General features: G+C 36.2%; 1 protein-coding gene across 13 annotated transcripts in view; it reads right to left on the reverse strand.

Annotated features, from left to right (window-relative positions):
• The window catches only part of NEB (nebulin), a 241,861-nt gene that overhangs the window by 38,686 nt on the left and 178,298 nt on the right, over window positions 1–24,877 (reverse strand). For 12 of the 13 annotated variants that reach the window (XM_072611940.1, XM_072611950.1, XM_072611946.1 and 9 more), the window contains 17 exons: window positions 24,687–24,794; window positions 22,514–22,618; window positions 21,430–21,534; window positions 20,129–20,233; window positions 19,336–19,440; window positions 19,136–19,246; window positions 18,048–18,158; window positions 17,179–17,280; window positions 16,939–17,043; window positions 11,092–11,202; window positions 10,852–10,956; window positions 10,091–10,195; window positions 7,678–7,782; window positions 4,828–4,938; window positions 4,316–4,426; window positions 3,676–3,789; window positions 2,280–2,384 (listed from right to left, as the gene is read on the reverse strand). In XM_072611940.1, the coding sequence (XP_072468041.1) occupies window positions 2,280–2,384; window positions 3,676–3,789; window positions 4,316–4,426; window positions 4,828–4,938; window positions 7,678–7,782; window positions 10,091–10,195; window positions 10,852–10,956; window positions 11,092–11,202; window positions 16,939–17,043; window positions 17,179–17,280; window positions 18,048–18,158; window positions 19,136–19,246; window positions 19,336–19,440; window positions 20,129–20,233; window positions 21,430–21,534; window positions 22,514–22,618; window positions 24,687–24,794 (1,824 nt within the window). The remainder of the gene's footprint in view (window positions 1–2,279; window positions 2,385–3,675; window positions 3,790–4,315; window positions 4,427–4,827; window positions 4,939–7,677; window positions 7,783–10,090; window positions 10,196–10,851; window positions 10,957–11,091; window positions 11,203–16,938; window positions 17,044–17,178; window positions 17,281–18,047; window positions 18,159–19,135; window positions 19,247–19,335; window positions 19,441–20,128; window positions 20,234–21,429; window positions 21,535–22,513; window positions 22,619–24,686; window positions 24,795–24,877) is intronic. The other variant, XM_072611945.1, reaches the window with a different exon arrangement.

Consider the following 24,877-nt stretch of genomic DNA (forward strand, 5'->3'; position numbering starts at 1 on the left):
TATATATTCTTAGTCCTTAATTCAAAGACTGGCCAACAAAGAAGGTCAAAGTTGGGCCTATAAATTTTGAGTACCTTTAAATCTAATATCTATAGTAAACAAGTGTTATATGTTTAACCAGTTGCTAAACTATTAAACCTAATAACAAGACGAGGAGAAGGCATGGAGATGCCAGAGTGAAGGAGAAAGAGATTGCTGCAGACATCCCTATCTTACCTCCATGTTATTTTAGTTTGATCTCTTCCTGACTTTAACCTTTTGCTCCACCAAATTTCTGGAGGTGGTTGTGGGGAAGGAGTCTAGTCAATACTGTGTTAAGAATGTATCTGTTTCGTCTAGAGAAAACCATATCATTATAAATGTTTTATAAGTTATACTATAAGAATGGAAAGTTGCATGTGCTATCTATCAGTCCCAATGGTTGTTATACTTGTGCTGTTTCAATATTTTTTTAAGAGAAAAAGGGATGGATTTTTAAAGGAAAGAGATGGATCGTTTACTGAGAAGTGATTATTATAACAAAACAAAATATATTAATAAAACAATAACAAAGAATCCATATTAATTAAAATTATGTTGTACTGTATTCTAACTTAAGTTTTAATTTGTTTATGAGAATTTCTATTTGGCATATATCCCAAGGGGCCAAGGATGAGATTTCTGGTTCTCATGTACAAGAATTTTATACTACAATTTTTTGTTATAACAGAGAATTGTGAAAAAAATTCATTCTGGAATAGATAAACAAACTGTGGTATGGAAATATAATAGAAAATTACCATGCCATAAGAAATGGTAGATTCAGAGAAACATGGAAAGACTTGTACAAACTTACAGAGAGTGAAATGAGCAAGACCAGAAGAAAAATTTACATGATGACAGCAAGAAGAAGAAAACCACTTTTCACAACCTCAGAACTCTGAGTAGAGAACAATAGTGATTTCAAAAGTATGATCATAATAATAGCTAGAATTTTTACTTTAAGATTTATCTTATTTGATCCTTTCAACAATCTCATGAAGTGCATGGCATTATTATCATTTTATTGATGAAAAAACTGGGGATGAGAGATTAAGTGACTGGCTCACACACCTGGTAAAATGTCTGAGGTGGGATTTGAACTCAGGTCTTGCTGATTCTAGATCCAACACCCTATTTTGTCCAGATGACTGATAATGAAATGTACCTATCATCTCTTAAAGAAAGGAAATTAACTGAAAAGTAACTTGATGTGCATTCTCCAACATGACATTCATTGATTTACTTTGCTTGTTTGTGTGTATTTATTACAAGGTAGGACTTCTGCTTGGAGAGGTAGAGGTGAAGGGGGTAGTTTAGTGGATGGTGAAAGATTTACCCAAAAAAAGCATTAATAAGGCATTTTTTAAAGTTTAGCTCCTTCAAATATAACAATAAGGGAACCCAGACTAGGCTTCTGCTAAGAATGTTAGACCTTAGGTGGAAAAATGAGTAAATTGCCTCTTCCTTAGGGGTTGGGAGGTATTTGGCTGAAAACACACAACAGCTGGACGATGTAACTGTGACCTACATCTGATCACCTCTGGAGGAGGTGATAGATATGAGGTCAGAAATGAGTTCCAAATAAGACCGTGAGTTCAGATGTGAGGAGAAACAAGTAAATCCAGCTTTGTGGTTTTGAGGATAGACCTGAATCTAGGGATATGAGAGGAACAAGCAAGTCTCCTGAAGAAACTTCCCAAATACATCTGAGATTACCCATGTGCAAAGCTGATAAGACTATGGGAGGTATAGGTGAATAAGACATTGTAGTGAGAATGTCATGGAGGTTTCTGACCAAAAAAAGTGGGATATAGAGGCTTAGCATACACCTTCATAGCAGCCTAATTAGAAAGCCAACTGCCCCTCTTTTGAGGACTGGTTCTTTACATTGTCGGCTTTAAAAAAAAGCAACAACTTTTTTTTTTTCTGAGTGAGAATTACATTTCCTTTGACTAGTTTTGTGGATTTGGACAATTATTATTGTTGTTATTTATAACCACAACAAGAACTCACACATATATCAAGATTTAAAATACTTTTCCATTGATTTAATCTGTTTAATTCTGACAAAAGGAATTCTAAATTTCAACCAAACTTATGTTACATTATGTTCTTTCCTTTTTATTGAGTTACAAAACCTTATGTATAAAATGCTGCTTTTGGAATTTATGGAAATGAACCAGGAAAAGCTTCTTGTTTTGTTTTGTCTTGTTTTCCCTGCCTTATTATTACATTATGATTTTTTCCAGTGTCCTCACCTGGCTTGAAAGGTTCTTGACTTGCTGAGCATGAATGATCTCTGGAGTATCAACAACAGAAGTGAAGTTGGCTTTTTCCATTTCTGCCAACTGCTTATATTTAATCTGGAAAAGGAAAGAAAACTGGTAGGTAAATGCTTTAAAGGTCTTGAAAACAGATTTCCTGGTTTACTTAAAAATGATACAAATATATTTATCAAGAGATTCATTCATTCATTCATAAGCCCATATTTATTTCTGCTCTGCTTGAAACACTGGGCTATGGAGAAATCAAAGGAAGTAAAAGACTTCACACTATAGTTGGGGAAAAAAGGATCTATGAGTAGGAGATTGTATGGATAATGTATTTTTTGTTTTAGTAGAGTTGAGACCCTCTGATTGAATAATGTGACCCAAGAAGATCTTCCCCACCCATTAATGGGCCAGGGAAGATTTGTAGGAAGGGAGGCCCTGGCTCTCCAGGGTTGTGATGCCCTCTGGCTCTGAAAAATGTATAAATACTTTGAGGGGAGGTTTTACTTTGGGACTTAGTTTTGGAAGGTTTGTGTGCCTGATGAGACTCTGGGAAGCTGCTAAGCAGTGCCCCTCCTCCTTTGAAAACCCAGATATTGGTGCTTCTCTCTCTGGTAACTATAAAAGTACATCAAAGAAGCTGTGATAGCAGGCCCTCCTGTGTATGTTGGGGTCCTTGCTCTTACAGAGATGACAAGAGAGTTGGTACAGGACAATGAATGCTATGGTAGAACTATATAAATAAGTGTCTGGAGAATGAAAAGGAAGGAACAGATCAACATGGAGTGGGCTTCACTAGGGAAGTCAGAGTGCCTTGCAACAAAGGAGAGAGAGACTCCAAAAGGATGCTGAGCAAGTGCTTTGGAGGCAGACAGGACAGTGCTGATGAGGACTGAAGGACAGTCAGATCAGAGTCTGCCAGGTTCATCCCAGGCACTCTGCCCTTTATAATGAGGGTGCATGTTCTATGAGTCAGAAATGAGAGATGGAAAGAGCAGAGGGAAATCTTGCTAATCCTTCTACTAATTCAACAAATGTTCATTAATAAAAAATTATTTATGTCTGCTAGGCAATAAAATGACATTCATTTTACTACCCACGAGACTCTCGGGAGTGGGGATGTATGGAAACATTTTTGTAGAGTGACAGAATCTCAACAGCTGGAAGGGGTCTTAGATATCATTTAAGTCTAATTCTTTCATTTTTCATATGAGAAAACTGAGGCCCAGTGAGGTAGATTTTTCCCATGTTAATGTCAGAACTGGGATTAGAACCCAAGTTTCCTGAATTCTGGTCTAAATCTCTTTCTACAAGTATGTTTATAATGTGGCAAAATGGCAAATTGGAGGCAGGAAGATTCAGGAGCTTTGGACATTACACTGACCTGGCTAGCAATATCTGTCGCATTCCTGGCCCTCATGAAATCCGGAGTTTCATTTGCCATGGTGGTCAGACCTCGTCCTTTGACTTCTAGCTCCAGGTCTCTCTTGTATTCTTTCTGTAGAAGAAAACAATGGATTTTAGAAAAATCAACTGATTTTCTGGGTCTATGCCACATAACAATGGAATTCAGTGATTATAAATATGTTTTTTAAAAATTTCTACAATGTGTATTGGCTGGAAATCACAGCCAATGCTTATTGCAGTATCTTATAATATAGTATACAGTATGTGATATAAGAATCTAACATTTATATACAATAACTCAAGGTTTATAAAATCCTTTATGCCCATGATATCACCTTATCCTCACAAGATTGTGAAGGTCGTGTAGATTTTATAATCTTTTTTTATAGATGAAGAAACTGATTAGGCTTCTGCAACATCAACATACGTTAGAGATGGAGAAGACTTTTAGTAAAACTTTGACCACTATGTTGAACTCTTCTTCCGTAAAGCATTAATTCCTATATATAATAAAATATGGTAGCACGTTCTAGGTCAAGCAAAATGTAATTGTGTTTTAAAGGGGAAGATGAGAAACAGATGATATTTGTTAGATCTTGGGAGGCTTGTAGGGCTACCTCATTGAGGATCTGAGTTGCATTCTTTGCTCGGAGCATATCAGGTGTGTCATCCATTTCGTAGAGACCCTTTCCTCGGATGGTTTCCTCTAGATCTTTCCTGTACTCTTTCTATATCACAAAAATAAGACCAACAAAACTGCCAAGAGAGCCAGGAATATTTCTCTTAACTGAGAAACCAAGAAAAAACAGTTTAAGTTTTAAAGCAGATAAAATTTAGTAGAGTTTCATGAAGATATGGATCACAGCATGGGGCAAACCATCAGGTGATGTTACAAACAAAAAGGAAAGAAAGAATAGTTTGAAAAGTTATATACATTTATGGGACAGTGAATTAAACAATTAGAAGAATTAACATGGATAATTTGATTAGGTAGAAAAATCAAGCACAAGAAGATACAACTTGAAACAGCAAGAGTTAAGTAGTAAAAGAAACACTTTGATGAGTGTCATTAGTGGAATTATGGAATTATTTGAATCAATAGAGGAAGAAAAGACCAAGTAATTGCTACCTCGCTTGCTATTTTGGTGGCATATTTGACATGTAATAAAGCTGGTGTAACCTCCAGGCCAGTAAGGTTTCTGCCTTTAATGGACTCTTCATAGTCCTTTCTATATTCTTTCTAATATGAGTAGAAAGGAAAAAAGTCAAAAAGCAAATTTTTATGTTGGTTTCCCCCCTTAACTATGGGAAGAAGAATCATTAAAAAAAGATAACATTTTTTCTGCCAATACATTGACTAAAGACAACATTTCTGAGAAGTGATTTCTGAAAAGTATTTCTTTTTTTAAATTCTGAACTTAACAATATTAGATAAAATGAACATTTCCACATACGCACTGGAACAAAAGAAGAGGTTTATACTTAAACTACCAATTATTATGTACAGATTTCTTTTCTTTCAAATATAAAATAAACCAACATATAACTTTCAAAGCTATCCTGTTTGTGATTCTTTCTGACCTGCCTTCTTTTTTTTTGTGAATCAAAAATGCTTCAATGATTCTCTTTTCTTTTCACTTTCTCTTTCTTCCTTCCTTCCTTCCTTTCTTTCTTTTTGGAGTCTACCTTGTTCCTCCCCCAACCCTCAAATTGGAAAAAAAACCCCACATTTCTTGTAACAAATAAGCAGAGACTTGACAGTATTTCCGATTATTGGTAAACAACATCAGAACATTTCTGTTTACTGGGAAAAAGTTAATCAGGAGAAAGAAATAAGTTTTGAAGAAAGCCAGAGTTACCAAACATCTACTTCATATAAATGTAATAAGATTTTGACCAAGGCTAGTGTAACTGATAGGAAGTTTCAGCTGTCACTTACAATATATGATTTCCGGGGTTTTACAAGAGCCCCACTTATACCTCAAAATATCTCCCTTACCCTGCTTTTGGTTTGTATTGGGTTTTTTGGACTTTTTCTATACACATTATAGAGATGATGCCTTTTATTCTACAATAATAAATAAGATTTAAAATGCAAATAATCTTGAGAAAAGCAACACAATGATTTAAATTAATACTAAAGTATGCATTTTTAATATCAGAATTTTTTTTCTTAGGGCAGATTTTGATAGGAAAGGTTTTCTTTTCCTTTCCTTTCCTTTTTCCTTTCCTTTCCTTTTTTCCTTTCCTTTCCTTTTTCCTTTCCTTTCATTTTTCCTTTCCTTTCCTTTCACCTTTCCTTTCCTTCTTCCTTTCCTTTCCTTTCCTTTCCTTTTTCCTTTCCTTTTTCCTCTCCTCTCCTCTCCTCTCGTCTCCTCTCCTCTCCTCTCGTCTCCTCTCCTCTCCTCTCCTCTCCTCTCCTCTCCTCTCCTCTCCTCTCCTCTCCTCTCCTCTCCTCTCCTCTCCTTTCCTTTCCTTTCCTTTCCTTTCCTTTCCTTTCCTTTCCTTTCCTTTCCTTTCCTTTCCTTTCCTTTCCTTTCCTTTCCTTTCCTTTCCTTTCCTTTCCTTTCCTTTCCTTATTAAAGTTAGAACCTCACTGCCTGATTTAAAACAAACAAACAAACATCATTGTTGGCTCCATTCAGTGATTTCATCTGTGTGGGGAAATCTTGGTATTGAACTGGTGCAGATCTATACTTTACAACTTCAGAGAACTGCTTATTCCTTTGAAATCTGATATCCATGAAAGCTTCTACAAAGGAAATCAATAGATATTTATTGAACTTTCTATTTTAAGGGAAAAATTCAACAGTACAAAAATGGATTTACATTGCCAGAATTTACCTCCTAGTTAGGTTAAAATTAGATATTATTTGTAACATGCTTCACAAACTCTAAGGCTCTATACAAAGTTACCCTCCACCCTGCAGATCTTTGCAGTTTTTGAGGACTGCTGAGACATTAAGCAACTTGGTCATGGTCACCAAATCATGATGAATTACATGCAGAACTTTAAGTTGGGCTTTCCTGAATTCAAAATTGATTATCTAACCACTCTCATGATGACTCTTAAATCTCATCCAACAAGATGATAATAAAATTCTAGTCCAGTCCCCTCATTTGATGGTTGAGAACTTTGAATGGATATGAAGCATTCTGTTACTCTTCTGATGTCTATTTTTGATCATGTGGAATTCTGTCACAAGTAGAACTATTTTTTTAGGATTTGGTAGTTCCATTAAAAACACTTTTTACTTATAGTTGTGAAAATGCAACAGGGCAAAAAAAAATTGGTTTCTAGTGATGATATTCTAAAAATCCAAGGAATAATCATGAAACTGGGCCTTGTAGATTTCAAAATAAGATCACAATGCATTTACCCTGTTGAAAAGAAGTGAATTAGGTTCCCCTTCTCGCTCCTGACTGAAAATGACAGAATTTCAAGACTTTTTATGCCTGTATCTCCAAAGTCAAATGCCTACTGCTTTATATGAAAAAAGATTAGTAACAGAGGAATTTATATAGCACCTTAAGGTTTGCAAGACAAATATTATCTACTTTTACCCTAACTAGGAGGCAAATTCTGGCAAAGTAAATCCATTTGTGTAATTTAGAGTTTTCTCTTTTAAATGGAAAGTTCAATAAGTGTCTATAGATTTCCTTTGTGGAAGCTTTCATGGGTGTGAGATTTCAAAGGAACAGCCTTTATTAATATATACCTCCCCCAGTGGATCTTCTGATTCAGCCAAAAAAATTAAATTGTACTCAGCACTCCTTATATTTTATTGTATTTTTGCTTTTTTGGAAAATGGCTGTCCTCATATATTATGTGTGGCAACTAGTTATCAATCAGAATATTCTGAATATAAGATAGCAGGATTTCAGAGTTGATAATGACCTTAGTGATTTACTTGACAACCATACTATATAATAAATAATTCTGAGCATCTATATGGGCACATTTTCACTTATTTCTTACCCCACTCTGCATCTGTTGAGATTCCTTTGCAGTTATGTACGTTGGTGTTTCAAAGTCCAACATGGGCTTTCCTCGTTCCTTTTCATACTTTTCTTTATATTTCACCTAGTATTAGAGAGTTCAGTTATAAATCTATTCATCAAGACAACTACTCAGGGCTATTAATTATATTATATATTATATATATATTACATATTATATATTATATATTATATTATATATTATATTATATATTATATTATATATTATATTATTTTTCCTTTAAAAGTAAGTAAATAACTACAGCCCTAAGGATTAGATTGTGAGACTCATATCCTCGTCTTGAATGGGGAGAAATTAGTTTTCTTTACCTTTACTTTTATCATTAAAATCCTAAATAATCAATAACTATAAGATAATTTCATTAGCATTCTCTTTATCAAAATTATTTTTATTATGGACTTGAAAAATATGAATACTTCTTGGCTTTCTCAGTGGGTGGCAAACAGGCTGTGACCACTTTCTTTTGTTTTGATACATTTTTTTAATGAAAGATTCAATTTTAACAAAAGAGCATTAGAAAAAAATGATAGTTGGAGATGTATGGTTTTTAGAGATGCCTCTCTAGAATGGTAACATGTACCAAAGGTACCAAAGAAACCAACTCGGCTATAAATAAAACATACCTATACACTTCCAAAAAACCAGAGGTAAACTAGCTCATGCCAGACTAATATAGGCTTCCTTGTCAATGAATGGTAAACAATATTACCAGTTTGGCCTTGGTATTCTGACTTAACTCACTGAGTTGATAGGATAAGTTTTTGCTGTTCAGTTGTGCCCAACTCTTTGTGACCCCAATTAGGGTTTTCTTGGCAAAGATCCTAGAGTTGTTTGCCATTTTCTTCTCCAGCTCATTTTATAAATGAAGAAACTCAGGCAAATAGGGTTAAGTGACTTGCCTAGGTTCACACAACTAATAAGTGTCTGAGGTCAGATTTGAACCCCAGAAGATGAGTCTTCCTGATTCCAGGCCCAGCACTCTATCCACTGAGCCACCTAGCTGCCCTGGTAGAATGAGCAAAAAGGCACAATAGAAGTAAACAATAGTATGTTCGGTATGTCTATTAATTTTAAGAAGATAAAATTATTAATTATGGAATGTTCATCTGAATTAGGATGTGAGAAAACTCAGGAAACAGTGTCTCACTGATAAAATAGTTGAATTGTATGATCATTTTTGATAGGTCCTATAACGTGAATGAGGCAAATCATGAGGAATATAGTAAGGATTTAAAAATGATGATTACACTCTTTTTCTATGAATTGTAAAAAGTGAACTCTTTTATAAAACTTAGATATGTTGAAGTAAAAATGAAGGCTATTTTGCACATTCGTTGCTAAGTAATGATGATACTTTCCCAATACATCAAAAGATCTGTTATTTTCTATCTGCTGACACCAAATGCAACCCCTGTCTACTTCAGTGAAGGCTTTTTTGAGCTGTGACAACAACAACAGAACTTCATCTGGTTACAGCCTTCTTTGATGGATCTCTGTACTTTGTTAGGCCTCCACTATCAAGTCTATACCTCAAGGACTTCTTTGGAAAAAGGAATGTTAAAGTCTTTCATCTACTTATTTCCTTTATTCTCTCAATACCTTTGTGACACAGAGAGGACAGGTATTATTATTCACTATTTTAAAAGCAGAGAAAGTGAGACACAGAATTTAAGTGAACTAATCCTATTTTGGTTCATATGCTCATGTCAGTAGAAAACTGAAACCCATCTATAGCTCAGAGGTTTGGTTCTTATTCGTTAGAGGAGAGATTAAGTCTTACTGTTGTTTCAGTTAACTAAACCCTCTTTGATGGGGCAGTCATATCTTGAATCGGGTGACAGAGCACCAGGGTGACACTCAGATGTAAATATCTCTCCTATGAGGTATTATAAATTTTTTTTAAGTGAGAATTCTTACACATAAAGAGATTTAAATCCATACAAAGCAGAGAGAGACATTTCCAATGATTAAAGTCAGTGACAGAAGAAGAAACTCAATTTGAAATCCACAGTTCATAGAGACTTGACAAGACATGAGAGATCTCCATTTGGGTGAGAAAACTTCAGCTATGATGAAGTTGTACTTGAGATATGACTGTGTAAAATTTAAGCATTTACTAGCAACTACTAAATATTTTCTCATTTGATCCACACAATGACTATGCAATGTAAGTGCTATTATTATCCTCATTTTATAGTTGAGGAAACTGAGGCAGAGAGAGGCTGAATGATTTGCTCCTGGTCATACAGCTAAGGTGTATCTTGAGGCTGGATTTGAACTCAGATGTTCCTGACCGCAAGCCAATGCTCTATCCACTGGGCCACCCCACCCAGCTGCCTCTGGGCAAGGGTGAGGGTCTTTTCCAACTTACCAGGCTCTGTAATTCTGTTGCCTCTTTTAGATGGAGCTGTTCCAGGTTATCAGGAATTACATGGTAGTGACCCTTACTCTTCTCATATTTCTTCTTGTACTGGTACTGAAGGAGAAGATTGCAAGAAGTACCTCAGTGAAAAATCCCTCATTATGTCTACTTCCTCATCCAAGGTCAGATGTTCACCCGATGTCATGTGAAATTCAAATCAGACATGTCAAAAAAAATACCTCTACCTCAAATGAGTGATGAGTAAAGAAAGATGTTGTAACAATTTTTTTGTTTGCAGATCTTAGTTGAGCTGAATATTAGTATTTTTTGAACATAATAACATTTTGCAAAAGTTAGATAGATCCCAAAGAAATAGCAAAAATCAAAGGAAGTCAGCAATGGTATAAAAGTTGTCAAGAAACCTGACTTGCAGAAAAACAGCAGGTTTTAAAAGGCAACAGCAAAAAGGAAGGAAAAGAATTTTTAAAAAATATTTAGAATTAGAAAACATATCTGTTAATGTTTTAAAAGGTTCAACATTTTAAAGTATTAGCATATCTACAAAATTCTGAGATGTTATTCTACAGAGAATGAATGGATTAATGTTGATAATTGAGCAGGTAAAAAATGCATTAGACCAAAGAAGTCACTACCAAGGGACGTCTTGGTAACAGAAAAGGCAGTAAAAAATCGTTAAAAGTGAGTTTAAAAATAGAAATTATTAGGAAATGGTGAGCCAGACTGGTTTGTGGGTTGGTGATTGAGCTTACAGAACTGGCAAGTTGGCTTGTACTCAGGACATGGTTCATAATCAGAGATTCCTTCATGTCAGTCACAGGCTTGTGAAGCTTCTTTAAGTCAGCCTTATACTTAACCTGAAAATTAAAAAAAAAACAAAAAAATGGAGGTGCCTCAGAAGAAAGATGAGGAAATTATCCACTCTTGAATGTCAACCCCAGCAGGAGACATCACCCTGGAGCAGGGTCTAGGGTAGCATTGAGGGGACTCACCTCACTTGCAAGATTGTTGGCATCTTTCATGGTCTTGTAGAGTTGGCTGTCTTTCAAATTATATTTTGGTGTCTTGCCCTTCTCTTTGTCAAAGTTTTCTCGGTATTTTACCTAATATAAAAAAGACAAACACTATTTATTTCAGAATATCAATCAATCTGGGAACTAAGGAGTGGTGAAATCATAAAAGACAAATGATTTAGCTTGTGTAGGCAGTTGAGAATAAGACCAGGCGAAGTAGGGTTTGTGTTAAGTTCACTTTTAAATTATCCATTGGCATGAAATATAACCTTTACCTAGTACAGGAAAGAAAGTGGACAGAATTTGATTTAACTCAGAGCAATATGGAGATCCTGACCAGAAAAGGAAAAAGACAACATAATTCCGTCTATTAGAGAAAATTGGGAAATTGTCAAAAGGGTTAGTAAAACCTTCAGTAAGGTGAGATACAGCGAGCTAGGCTAATGCCTTCAAAATATTATATTAGGGCAGAAAAGCCAGGAAAAAGAGATATCTAGTGTAACATAAATTATACTTTTGGAATGCATGTAAGAATATGGATATTTTAAAGATGAAATTATTTTCTGAAAAAGACAAGACAGTCATTGTATATGACTAAGAGGATCCAAAGTAAAACACTTAAGAACTTAGAGGACTGTCCAATTGTGGCAAAAAAAGCTAATTTTTTCTTGCTACTAATGAGATCTGTGCTTTACTTATATTCCAGGTACAAATCTACAAATGCATTTCCATAACCTATTCATATAATAAAAGATGAAAAGCAAATTGTTTTCAAAAAATCAGTCAACTACTAGGTAGGTGTAGTTTCTATACTTTCTCATTAGTAAGGAAGGTAAAAGATGGATTGATGCAGAATTAGCACACATTCCATTCATAAAAAGATTCTTCCATTCCATTCTCTAGTGCAGGAGTTCTTAACTTATTTGGTGTCATGGACCCCTTTGGTAAAGCCTATAAAACCCTAGACACATTGTAACTTACAGTAATGATTGAGAGAAACACTAAAATTTCAGCTAGAGGTTAACAAAAAAAAAGATGTAGTTGATTTCTTTCCCCGCCCCGTCCCGTTAACAACCCCCTAGAAATCTACCATGGGCTCCTTAGGGGTCTGTGAACCTCAGGTTAAGAACTCCTGTTCTAGCACATTCCATATGCCTCATACTTAAACAGTGATGCATTGTCTTTCCTGTCGCTATACAAACAGATCAGAATAATACAGGACACAAGCGGTCACCATTCTAATGCATTAAAGAAAAAACTGTGTCCAAAAGAACAAGACCCTTAGGAAATCTAGAATTGATTACCTTTAATAAATCCATAGTGAAAAGACAAGAAAAAAATATGAATGCAAGGCTCAAGACATACAGAAGCAGACATTAAAAGGAGAAAACATAAACAGTAGCTCGAAAAAGTATTCAATTGCTGCTGGGAATCTACTTCTTCCCAGGGAAATTCATGCTCAAAAGAAAGAGAAATCAAGATAACGTAAAAGGAACTGAAAAAACAAGGACCAGTTCCAAGAATAAAACAAAACAGAAAAGCAAAGTAATCCAGTATCCACTGATAGAAGATAACACATCTTCTCAAAGGGGTCCAGCAAAATGGTTCTCTTTTCAAAGGCATTGGGCTAATACTTCTTAACACTATTATTAATATGACTCTGCATTATAAAAATCCGGCTTTTGGTTGCCTTCTTCACTGCCCTGACCTTTATAAGAACAGCTAAGACCTTTTAAGGAATAATAACATGCATATAGTTCCAAATCTGGGAAGCTTGGAATTCCAAATGTGTACAAGAAATGGTGCTTGACCATGCAGAATGTGCATGCAAAACAACACAACAGGTACTGATGAGACCCCCTTTTTTCCAAATTAACTATGGCAGTTGGTGATGCTGCATTGCCCCATGTTCTAATGTATTACGATACCATCGTTTTTCAATCTTTTCAAGCACAGGGAGTTAGAATTGTGTAGATTTAGTATAGAAACATAATTTCCAAGATTCAACTTGCATAATCTTTTCAGTGCTTCACTGAAAGACTTCACTCTATGATCATTCTGAATCCCCTCCTTCTAGGAACTGATTGATAATGAATGTCACTTTTGGAATAGGGAAAAAGATCAAAGTGCTTGCTGATGGCGGTGAATATAAAACCAAAAGAGAGAGAGGTAGGGAACAAGCATTTATATAATATTCATACATATAAAACATTATATGTTTATATATAACTGTCATATATAGATAGTTATATATTACTTTGTGCCATGTACTGTGTTAAACCCTTTTTACAAATATTATCTCATTTGATCCTCACATCAACCCTTGGAGATAGGTGCTATTATCACTATCATTTGATAGTTAATAAAATTGAGACATAAATCTACTAGCTCCTTCAAGGAATTAAAAGATAATACCATGCTGTGATCATTTTGGATGAAAGAATTCCCTAATATTTATTTCTTTTTGGTAGGAATGGAGCACCTTGGATCTAGAATTTCATTAGTGTGGGGAATTCCTGGTGAGGCAACTCCCATTTACCAATGCAGGTTAACAACTGTTCTGCTTTCGATAGTCTGGGAAACTGAAAGATTTTTTACTTGTCCCAAGTCATAAGTCAGGATATATCAGAAACCTGAGCCTAATGCTAAGATGGAGACTAGTTCTCTATCTACTAAACCTTTCTGCCTCTCTCTAGTATGGCCATTACCAGATACTAAAATAAAATAGTATCTAGGTCATGAAAATTCGTCTGATTTTTTTATAGATTTTTTTGTCAATAGTTGGCTGCAAAGTTGGTAAATCCATCTTGATTTCATTTTTATTTTACCAATGTCAACAACATTGTGTTTGTTCCGTGTTCTTGAAGAGGATCATGACATCAAGATGATGACATGACTTGCCGTTGCTTTTGATTTGTTGCTATGGTAGTGTGACAAAGAAGTTTGGTGTTCCATTGAGCCTACCAGCTGTCTTTCTCCATTACCTCTTCAATTATGTGCTATATGCCAGATTTGATTTTTCTTCAATTCCACCATACAGCACTGAGGTGCATTTTCACATAGGAAAAAAGGGGTTTGTGCAGAATGATCTCCTTTGACAAACTTCCACTGCATTCTACACTTGTCAACATACACACATATACCATAAAGAGAAACAGTGCAACTTGGGCATTAGGGGTGTACAACCTTTGCCCCCAGGGCTAGGACTAGCAGCAACAAAGACCAAAAGAAAATGAGAAAGACAAAGAGTTGACACTCCTTGGTTGTGGCAGTCAATCTTACATCACTGATGAGGACACTTATTTTCTTAAGGTGCCTCATCATGGGTGTGTCATAAGATGCGGTGCCATGCCCCTTCCTTTGTCCTTTGAGGTATTCAGCCTAGAGTAGGCAGCAAGATAGCACAATCAGAACCATTACACAGATGGACAGTATAAGAGCAGGGGATCATCTTTGAGGAAAACCCAAAGTCCTGCTAACACCTGGGCAAAACTTTCATGGGAAATCTGCCAGAGTGGATTGACTCAAAAAGAGGTTGGTACTTTCCCATTTATTATATTTGAAAGGTAATCTGTGTGCAGAGGCAACAGTTGCTATTTTTCAATATAATGAATCTATTTCAAAATGAGCACTAAAATAACTTCTTTGTGTTTTATTATTTTATATGGCAACACATTTTGACAATTTAAAAACAAATTAAGACATAATTTAAGTGTTCTCCATTATTGTTTGCTATGTCTCACTAATCTTAGAAATTCAACTTTAATTTATTCCAGACTTTACCTGTTGCCTTCTAAATTTATGTTTTCCTAGAATAATCTTCAATAACTCATAATCATCTCCATATCAGATAAAGCATCAGAAGAAGACGTTAGTGAAGGTTCACATGATATGTGGTATATACCTGTGACTTCATTAGTGTAGAAAACTAACTCTTTATGAGTTAATGAAGTTAATGAAGAACAGCACCTCTTCTATAACTTTCCAGTTTTATAATTTCTTGGGGGTAATAAGAAGTGAAATAACTTACCCAAGGTCACATATATATCTATATCTAGTCTATATCTCTGTCTCTCTCTTTCTGTCTCTTTCTGTCTGTGTCTCTGTCTATCTATCCAGAGTAGAACTGGAAGTCAGGTTTCCTTGACTTAAGGTCAGATCTGTGGCCAAAACTCCATGCTGGCTCTCATCTTGTGGCATGGAATTAATAATAATAATAAAGAAATCTCATGTAAACTTAATAGCCTTTGAACTGTTGCCTTCTTGATAAAAATACTACTAATGACAGGCATTTATATAGAACACAAAGTTTAAATGCTACTGGAGAATTTTTACGTGACAAAACATTAAAAATAAACCAGTATAATTATTTATAATACATCTAATTATTCTATCCCACTCATACGTCAAATCTAGGTTCTGAGGTATTGCCACTTGTTATTATTAATTTACTCCTTAAAAGACTGGAATTCCACTTTTGAATTAGTACTGACAATATAGCTAATACCCAAAGGTACTCCAAATGGTCTACATCTCTCTTATGGTGAAATGAACAAATGTTAAAGAAAAAAAGATGCAAAATCTTAATTAATATTCATTTGATGAGGCTGCTGAGTAGAAGGAGAAATTTGAGATTCATGAGTTAGATGACAAATTTCTAAAAGTAAGGCCCTCTATTTTAACTCCTATGAAATGTGTGAAAATTATGAGAGAGGCCCTTGGGTCTTCTGGATGAGTTGTGTAACTGGGGCAAATCAGGTCATCTGGGTAACGCTCATTAGAGTTACTTCAATGCAGTAAGATACAATTTCTTGGAATAAGGTTTTCTTCAAGGAATAGGTTTCTTTCCCCAATCTACACAGAAACAGTGGCACTCAAATAGTACTTGAAGCCTATCATATCTTCTCTTACTATTATCTTAAAAAGAAAAGGGCCTTCTGCAGCTCAAATTTTAATTAGGGAAATAGGACATAGGAAAGTTCTTCCCTCATTTAATCACAGAAGAGAGTGATGATAAGGTTGTGCCTTGTGTGTGTGTGTATGTTTGTCCTTCATTGCCGAAGACCATGCGATCAGAGAAATAATAACATGACTTGCACTTGACTTTGTTTTGAGTGAGGGAGGGCTGTGCAGGTTACCAGCCTCACCTCTCCTCCAGAGCCATCTGAATCCAGTGACCAGACATTCATCAGGATGACTGGAGATAACCTAGGATGAGGCATATGGGATTGTCACTTGCCCAAGGTCACACAGCTAGTGAGTGTCCAATGTCTGAGATGAGATTTGAACTCAGGTCTTCCTGACTCCTGCACTGGTGTTCTATCCACTGCACCACCTAGATGCCCCTAAGGGCTGTGCCTATGAATTATTCAACATTGCCTTTTTCTTTACCAAACACTAGTTACAAGGGACAATAGGCCTGTTTGGTTAACACTAAATTGTATCCTGCTAAAAAGCCAAAATCTGACAAAATCCATACTTGTTATACTTAAAAAAAAATTAACTCCTAATTTATGAGTGGTACTAATGAAATGTATGTTATCTGTAATTCTTGCCACATGAAAATTGCTACACATGACGAATACGACTTATAAATGCAGGTAGCTTTATGAGGAAAAAAAAGAAAAACGAGAAATCTTAGTCATTCTTTCCATTAATCTTTTAGATAAGCGTAAAAAAAGAGTTGTGACACACCAGTCAGAAACTTGCTTTTCTTTTGTCTTAAAGAATTACAGTGATGTGTAGGAATCTATGGTTTATCAAAGAACTTAGATCCAGACAGTCTTTTCAATGGTCCCATTATTCCCTTCTGACTGCCACCATTACCTGACTGCTCAGCATGGAAGCTTTCTTGGCCATTTCGATATCCGGGCGACCAAGCATGCTTAAACCATGACTGCCTTCCTTCCGGTGTTTGGCTCGGTATTCCACCTAGACCAAGCAAAACCAAAATGACTGTTAAGTTGAGTAAGAGCATCCTTCTGGTAAAACACCAAGAGGTCAGATAATTGAAAATGTCTTGAATAATTTACTGACAGTGGGCAACAGAAATTACTGTGCACTCACCTCACTGACTAGCTTGGCAGCATGAGTTGCTTTCTTGATGTCAGGCCTATCAGCCACCGTGGTGTAATGTAGATTCTCCTTGGCATCTTTTTTGTAAGCAATCTTAACCAAAGAAGGAAAGAAAAGCCTATTCAATCAAGGGAAGCACTATATCTTTCTGTGGATCCTAAGCAAATCTAAGCTCTTTTTTTTTCAATTAAGACATATTCCCAATACTTTTGTCTTAAGAAGATGCAGAATGAGACATTTCTTTTGAACATGGTTGATACAGAAATTTGTCCTACTTTTCTAGCCATATTTGTTACACAGATTTTGCTTTTCTTTTCTTACTTTCTCAATGGGCCGGAAGAGAAAATAAAACCTTGCTAATAGAAAATATGTAATTTTAACATCCAGGAAGGTGAGGTAGCCAGGTAATTAAAAGTTGAAAGGAGAAAAAGTCCACCAAACAAATCAATCATAGACTTCATAATGTTGCTTCAACAGTTTCAATTAAATTCAGCAAACATTTATTCAGTACCTACTACGTGTCAGGCACCGTGTAAGGTGCGTGGGATACGAAGAGAAAATGGCAAAGACAAAAAGACAAGAGCAGACCCAGGACTCAAAGGGCTTTCTTTGTTCAACAGGAGGGAAAAAAACTGGCCCATAAGTGACTAAATACCGAATAATACTAGGTTCTTTCAAGAGAGAAGTTTCTAGGAGGTGGATACTGAGCTGTACTTTGTAGGAAGCTAAGATGCTCCAAAGGGAACTGGGAGAAAGTGCATTCCAGACATGGGGTCCACTTGTGAAAAGGTATAGAGGAAAGAAATTCCCCTCAGTCAGAAGCTGACAGAGCAATGCTGCCTGGGAAAGAAGACACTTACGTTGCTTTGGTTCTTTGCTACTTCCATGGCATGTTTCACCTCTGGTGGCTCAAGCATGATGGAGTAGTTGGACTTTCCTCTCTCCTTTACAAACTTCTTTTTATAATTTGTCTAAATGGAGTACAAAGTATTAACAGGATCAGAATTTTGTCAGGTAAATTCTCCTTGAGCAAGGATGGGAATGGAAATTATGACCTTGAAGACCCCTGACATCATCCACTGATAAAGCTTACATAACTAGCAATGGCATCTATCTGGCAACAAGGATAGAAAGTCCCTTTCTTATGTTTTGGTGTGTTTTTCCTTACAATTTCCATTACTCTATAGCACCTAATAATCCTCACAGAAATGTGTCTTGTGTAAAATTGGTTAGACATTTAATCATAAAGAGGGTAATACTAGGATTGTGCCTATGCATTGTTCAGCATCACGTTCTTCTTCCCTGAACTAACATTAGTTACAAGAAGTAGACCGGTCTGGTTAATACTGGTCTCTGTCCTGCCAGGAAACCTATCATTTGACAGAATCCACTCTTGTCATACTTTTAAAAAATTAATACTACTGATGACTTTGGGTTAAAACCAAAACATTGTAGTCATTTCTGGAAATAATTCCCCTAAACCTCTCCAAAATGAACTCTTATAACAGAAAAACAACCAAGTACTTTGATAAAGTGACTGAATCTGTCAATATGTAATATACTGCCTTGGTAGTCATTCATTCAGTTCTCTGTTGAGAGTTGAGAGGTAACTTGCCAAACTTTTTGTGTAGCTTTTAATTAAACTTACGTCACTTGAACCTACCTAGTACTAAATTCAAGTATCAACCCTATTCTCCTCTAGTGATGTCAATAAATATGATTTTTTTCTTTAGTTTGAAATTCTGGCTATATAGATAATTATATTAGTAGCAATAATAAGGTTTTAAAATGTAAACAGGACGTTGTACAAAGCTGAAAGAAGTTTCAGAGCCTTTATCTATCTGGCCAAGGTCTCTGTCACCCACAGAAGGACTTGGGGTTAGTCACTTTGCATGTCAACAATTAAGTGGAATCCAGAGAACCACTTTTATGATGCCTGGTTACTTACATCGCTGACATTCTTGGTCACTTCCTTGACATGAACTGTATCACGAGTCTTGGGGAGAGTTGTGTAGGAGCCCTTTGAGAGGCGCTTTTTCGCATAGTCTTTATATTTGTTCTGAGGACACACAAAAGTTGTTGGTGAAGGGGTCTGGGTTGTAAGCAAAGGTCCTGGATGAGCATAGGTGAAATCTGGAAATCAATTACCTCTGATACCAGGTTACTGACAGTCTTAGCAAGAAGGATCTGAGGAGTATCAGGTACAGCCTGGCAGGTTCCTCTTTCCTTGACATGTTTTTCTTTGTATTTTAACTGCATAAAAAGAAAGAAATACAATTCCTCAGCTTTTTGATACGCTTAACAAGCCTGCCTTCAAATTCCCCAAATGCCTCTAAGTGAGCACATATCACAGGGGTACTTGATTTCTTTTTTGTTGAATCAGGGATATTCTAGGAACTTTCATATCACAGGGAGACTTGATTTTTTGTTGAATCAGAGATATTCTATGAACTTTCTAAAAGAGACATGATATTTGCTTACTTTATTTGATGTACTTGGAAGGCACCTTTCATTTTTGTGTCTTTTGTATTCAAAGTTTAAAGTTCTAATAAACATAAAGGAAACCCAGTTGCGACAAGAGCAAAACTACATCTTGCATATCACAAAAATCGCAAAAACTCAGAATTCGAAGGGACCTCAGAGGACATCTTGTCCAACTTCTATCTGAAAACAATCCTTCCCAAATATCCCCAACAAGGGTCTTGTAGCTTTTGCTCAGTGACTTCAGGTGAGCAGGGACCCACTTTTGGCTAGCTCTAATGAGGAGGATGTTTCTCCTCATATCAAACCCAAGGGTGCCTCTTTGTGCCCGTCATTCCTGAGTCTATGTGGGCCAAGTACAGCAAGTTTCAAGGACTAACACTTCAGGGTCCTGTGCCTTCACCCATGAGTCTGATACACGTGAGAAGCAGGTTAAGCACCTGAAGGGGAAGAGACTTACATCACTTTCTATTATGGAATTCCTCAGGGCCAGTACCATGTCTTTGTCATCAGTGACAGAGAGTTTACAACCCTTCAGGAATTCTCGGTCCAGCTTGTATTCAAACTAAATCAGAAGAAAGGGGAAGGAAGAGTGAAATGAGAAAAAGACCAGGAGAGCCATCACCATAGGAAGCAATGGGAATTTGTAGCAAGTCATGTAAGGTATTGTAATCAGGTACAGTTAACCCCTTAGAATGCACCTTCATGAAAATAAAGATGAATTGACATGAAAAATGGGCAAAATGAGGCACAGGAAGAGGAGAGGACAAGGGAGGGGTCTTTAGAGGAGAAGGTAAGGAAATAGGTAAAAGGAGAACACAGAAAGGTGTTTAGATTTATGGGAAAGGGAGGATAAGGAGGGATCCTTGGAGGGATTAGGCAAGGTATTGGGTAGAAGTAAAATATAGGAGGCAGATGGGATAGGAAACGAGATGTGCACAAACGTAAAAACAACAATTAAGAGGAGAATTTGGGAAAGTATGTGTCTATGTATGTATGTATATATCTACAGCTATAGAGAAACATATCCACTTAATTGTAGCCTTCTGGGGGGGAAGAGGGGAAAAAGAACAAAGTAAAAAAGCGCACAGCAGAGAACAGAAGAAAACTTACAAGGAAGTTAAAAAAAAGATGGACAGTTCTCAACACAAGGTATATTATTTATCATACAGCCTGTCTTGAAATGAAAATTTATTGTTTCATATTTTGAATCTTCTCTTATGTTCTGCTGTGCACGTGACATACTTTTTTTCGTCTTTCTTACTTTGTATTTAAGTTCCAATATTTAAGTTTATAATATGTTTTTGTTTCTTTTCTGTATTCTGTATTTGTGTTCTGGCATTTGAGTCTAAAATGAAATTGAAAAGATAAAATGCAAAAAAATAGGCAAAAAATATTTTTGTGACCTTCATCAAAATGCACACATCAAACTTGTGAGATTTTTTTTATCATTGTATCCTGGGGGTTGCTCCTACTTTCCATCTCCATCTAGGGTTTCCTGAAACTCAGCTACATCTGTTAGTGGTAGCTATGCAGTCTGAGCAGAATTGGTTTTTATGAGCACATATGCTGCCCCCAAGATTGGATTACAGCATCTGTCCATTCACCCTGCCTCTTCCCTTACTGATCAGAAGAGGGGGGGATGGCTGACAATTATAATAAGCTGGAAATATGCTGGATGGTGATTAGGGGTTTTTCTTTTTTTTTTATTTCATGGATGCTTTATGTACTTGTGCATGGCCATATTTTCATTTATCTTACATCACTCTGTTGCAAGGTTGACTTGGCTGCTTGTATGAAGTCAGGTCTGTCAGCAATCCACCTCCAGTGTGCTTTGGTTGCTTCATATTGCTTCTTATAATACCTCTGTTTTCAATAAAATGAAAAGGAATAATTTAATTCAGTAGAGCACAAATAACATATGGGGGCTTAGTCTTCCCCATAAACCCTTGCCAAGTAATAACTATTAATGCAAATGAAAGCTCCAACAATGATTTGCATGTTTTCCATGAAGCTGTAAGGGAACTCAAGAAATTATTTGGTATGGCCCCCTGCCTCCAGGCAGGTAAATGGCTGAAGCATCTGGGAGAGATTTATTTTTAAAGCTCTTCAGAAATGAGGATTCCACAGTATTTCTTTTGTGTGTATGTGTGTGTGTGTGTGTGTGTGTGTGTGTGCATGTGCATGTGTGTGTGCTATTCCAGCATAATCACCTTCAGAGGAAAGTCCTTTGTTATTTCTAACTAAGCTCTCTCTTGGAGAAATCTAAAACCATGCCTGTTTGATCCTTTGGGTAGACAAGGAATGATTGACATCTTCTAATGGCAATTACTTCTGTTAAGAACCTTCCTCAACATGTCAAGCTGCTGAATTATTTTCCATTTCACAAGGAGACCTTGGACTCAGGGTGGTACAGATAATAATAGGAAATTCTGTGTGAAAGATGCTCTTGATTATTTAATAAAATGAAGAGGAGACACCTTTCCAAAGTTCCAGTTATGCTAAAACTGTCTCATTTATTTCAGAGTTGAAACCCTGTTTCTTAACCACTGGATCTAATTCTCAAGTGGTTGTGACCTATATGGCTAATATAAGAGAAGTTATACTCTGCACCTAGGGATTGGATTATAGTCACTATTCTCGATATACCTTTGTGAGAACCAAACGTAATAATTCATTTCAGTGTCCAACTGCAAACTCACATAATTTGTCTCCTGGATTGAAAGCTTAACAACCTGAAAAGACACTCAAAGGAAATGCAGTAGAAGAGCTCATGGGTTTGAGTTCTGCTAATACCAATGCAAAGTATTATTCACTGTTGGGCAATGAATGTCCTGGGACTTACATTAGTATTTACACTGTAGGCATCCTTGGCTGCCTTTATATGAACTGCATCAGGTTCAATGGTGCAATTAGACTTAGTCCTGTGGTAGGCTTCTTTGTATTTCAGCTGTAGGAAGAGACAGAATTAGTCAGAACTGTTTATGTAAAGCAGCTTATCAAGGCATTAGAAACAAATAATTAAAAGCTTAACTCTAATATAAAAATTTTCATGCGGGGAAATGTTATCAATTGCAGGAAGCAATTGGAGCTTCTGGAGTCAGAATTGAGACCTTGGTTCACAAGGTCTAAATGGCTCCTCAGTGAGTAAGATACAGTTATCTCTTCCACATCATGACTTTCCCCATCGAGGTTTCAATATATGGCGGGTTGGCATAAGAAATCAAATGAGAATTTGGGAGTTTTGTGAAAGACACAGGTGACACAGAAAAAGCTTAGAAACTCAAAAACGCATAAAATATATGTATGGTATTGTATAATATCAACAAATTTTATCTTTTAATACTGTAAACACCCCATAAAAGAAAAAGAAACAATTCATACTTCTGGTGTATCAGGAGGAACCAAAAATTTTATGCAGATTTTCCAAATCACAGGGGCACCACACCCCTAATCTCTTTGATGTGGAAGGGATAACTGTATGTGACATTAATTTTGGCTTCTCAGTGGTCTTGTTTATTTCCTGGTGGTTGTTTTTTGTGTGTGTGCTTATGTTCTAGTTAGATTAATTTCATGGTTAAGTGACTTCCAGGTAATAAGATCCTGGGATTATAGAACCACAGGCAACTAAGTGGTGCAGTGGATAGAACTCTTGACACGGAGTCAGAAAGATCTAAGTTCAGATTTGGTGTCTTAACCTCTGTCTGCCTCATTTACCTCATCTGTAAAATGGGGATAATAATCACTCACATCCCTGGGGCTGTTGCAAGAATTAAATGGCATAATACTTGTAAATATATGTAAGGTTTGCATAGCAAACCTTAAAGTGTTATAACTATTATTAGATGCTAGTGAGCTATCATCTTCCCTAATGGTGATTTTAACCCATGCCGTCTGATATGTGACCTGGAGACAGAGGATACAGTTTCTTGCTGGTGGCAATCAGTGTGAACACAGTGCAACTAGAATAAATCAGGAAATCCTGAGGACTCCAGAAGGAAAGGAAGTTTTTTTTCCCTCTCATCTCTTTTTTCTCGAATAATACTGTTTACTGGCAGCTCCCAATGTTTATATAGATTGTGAAGCAAGTCCACTTGTTTGTAATGAGCTACAATAATGTTTTACTTATCCACATTGTTGCAAAATTTTGTATCCCATGTAAATTAGTACTCTAGGTGTAAGCAATTATACCTATATGTGTCACTTTAAAAAGTTTCAGTCATCTTGCATGAAAACTCTTTCTTGAATGCACTATGTTTCTTCCTTCTTAAATAGGCTATATTGCACTGAATTTACATTTTTCTTTATAACTTGAAGTTATCATTTAGACAGGAATTATTGTATTCTTCCTTAATATGATGACTTCTGGGTCAATGGAGGGTATGTGGAACTGTTTACCCCCAAACTAAATGGTCTCTGAGCACTATGCTCTTCAAGTCTTTAGATACATTTTTGATAGTTCAATGTATCTTTATTTGACTGCTACTACTCAGCTGTTAGCCTCTACTTACTGTTGGTGTTAGTGTGCCTGCCTCTGTTAATCTAATTCTTTTTAAGATTTCTATTCTCTTAGTTCTGTTGAAGTCAGGAAGTTATTTTTTGAATTAAACCTAGACTCCTTAGTCAGGAAGTGTAGACCCATGAATTATGAAACCAAGACATTTCTATTCCTTTCTCTCAAATTAGGATATTAAGCTATTGATTTCATATATTGACCAAAGGTTATAGGTCATAGGATCACAGACCTATGACTGAAAAGGACCTCAGTGGCAGTCTATCCAGGCTTCTTCATTTTATAGATGGGGAAACTGAGACTCAGCTGGGTTAAATGACTTTCTCAAGGTAACAAAAATAGCAAAGTCAGAGAAGGCATTTGTATCAGGCCTTCCAACTCCAGTCAGGGCTCTTTCCCCTGTATGAAACTGCTGTTCTTCATGAAAAGGAGTTTGATCTGTTACCTGTATCACAAAAATTCAGAGTTCAAGATGATGTGACCTAAATGTCACTGCTATACTTACGTCACTGATTCGGTCTTTCACTTTGCGAACATGCAGTAACATGGGGGTGTCATGGATTGTGGTGTAGCCTCTGGGTCTGGCTTTGTTATATTCCAACTTGTAAAGAATCTGGAGGGTTCAAAAACCACAGGAGTTGAGTCAGAAAGATTATATCTCTACCCTGATCACTTTACACTGAAAAATTCTGTATG

This window comes from Notamacropus eugenii, chromosome 5 (assembly GCF_028372415.1).
Source record: "Notamacropus eugenii isolate mMacEug1 chromosome 5, mMacEug1.pri_v2, whole genome shotgun sequence".
Taxonomy (NCBI): domain Eukaryota; kingdom Metazoa; phylum Chordata; class Mammalia; order Diprotodontia; family Macropodidae; genus Notamacropus; species Notamacropus eugenii.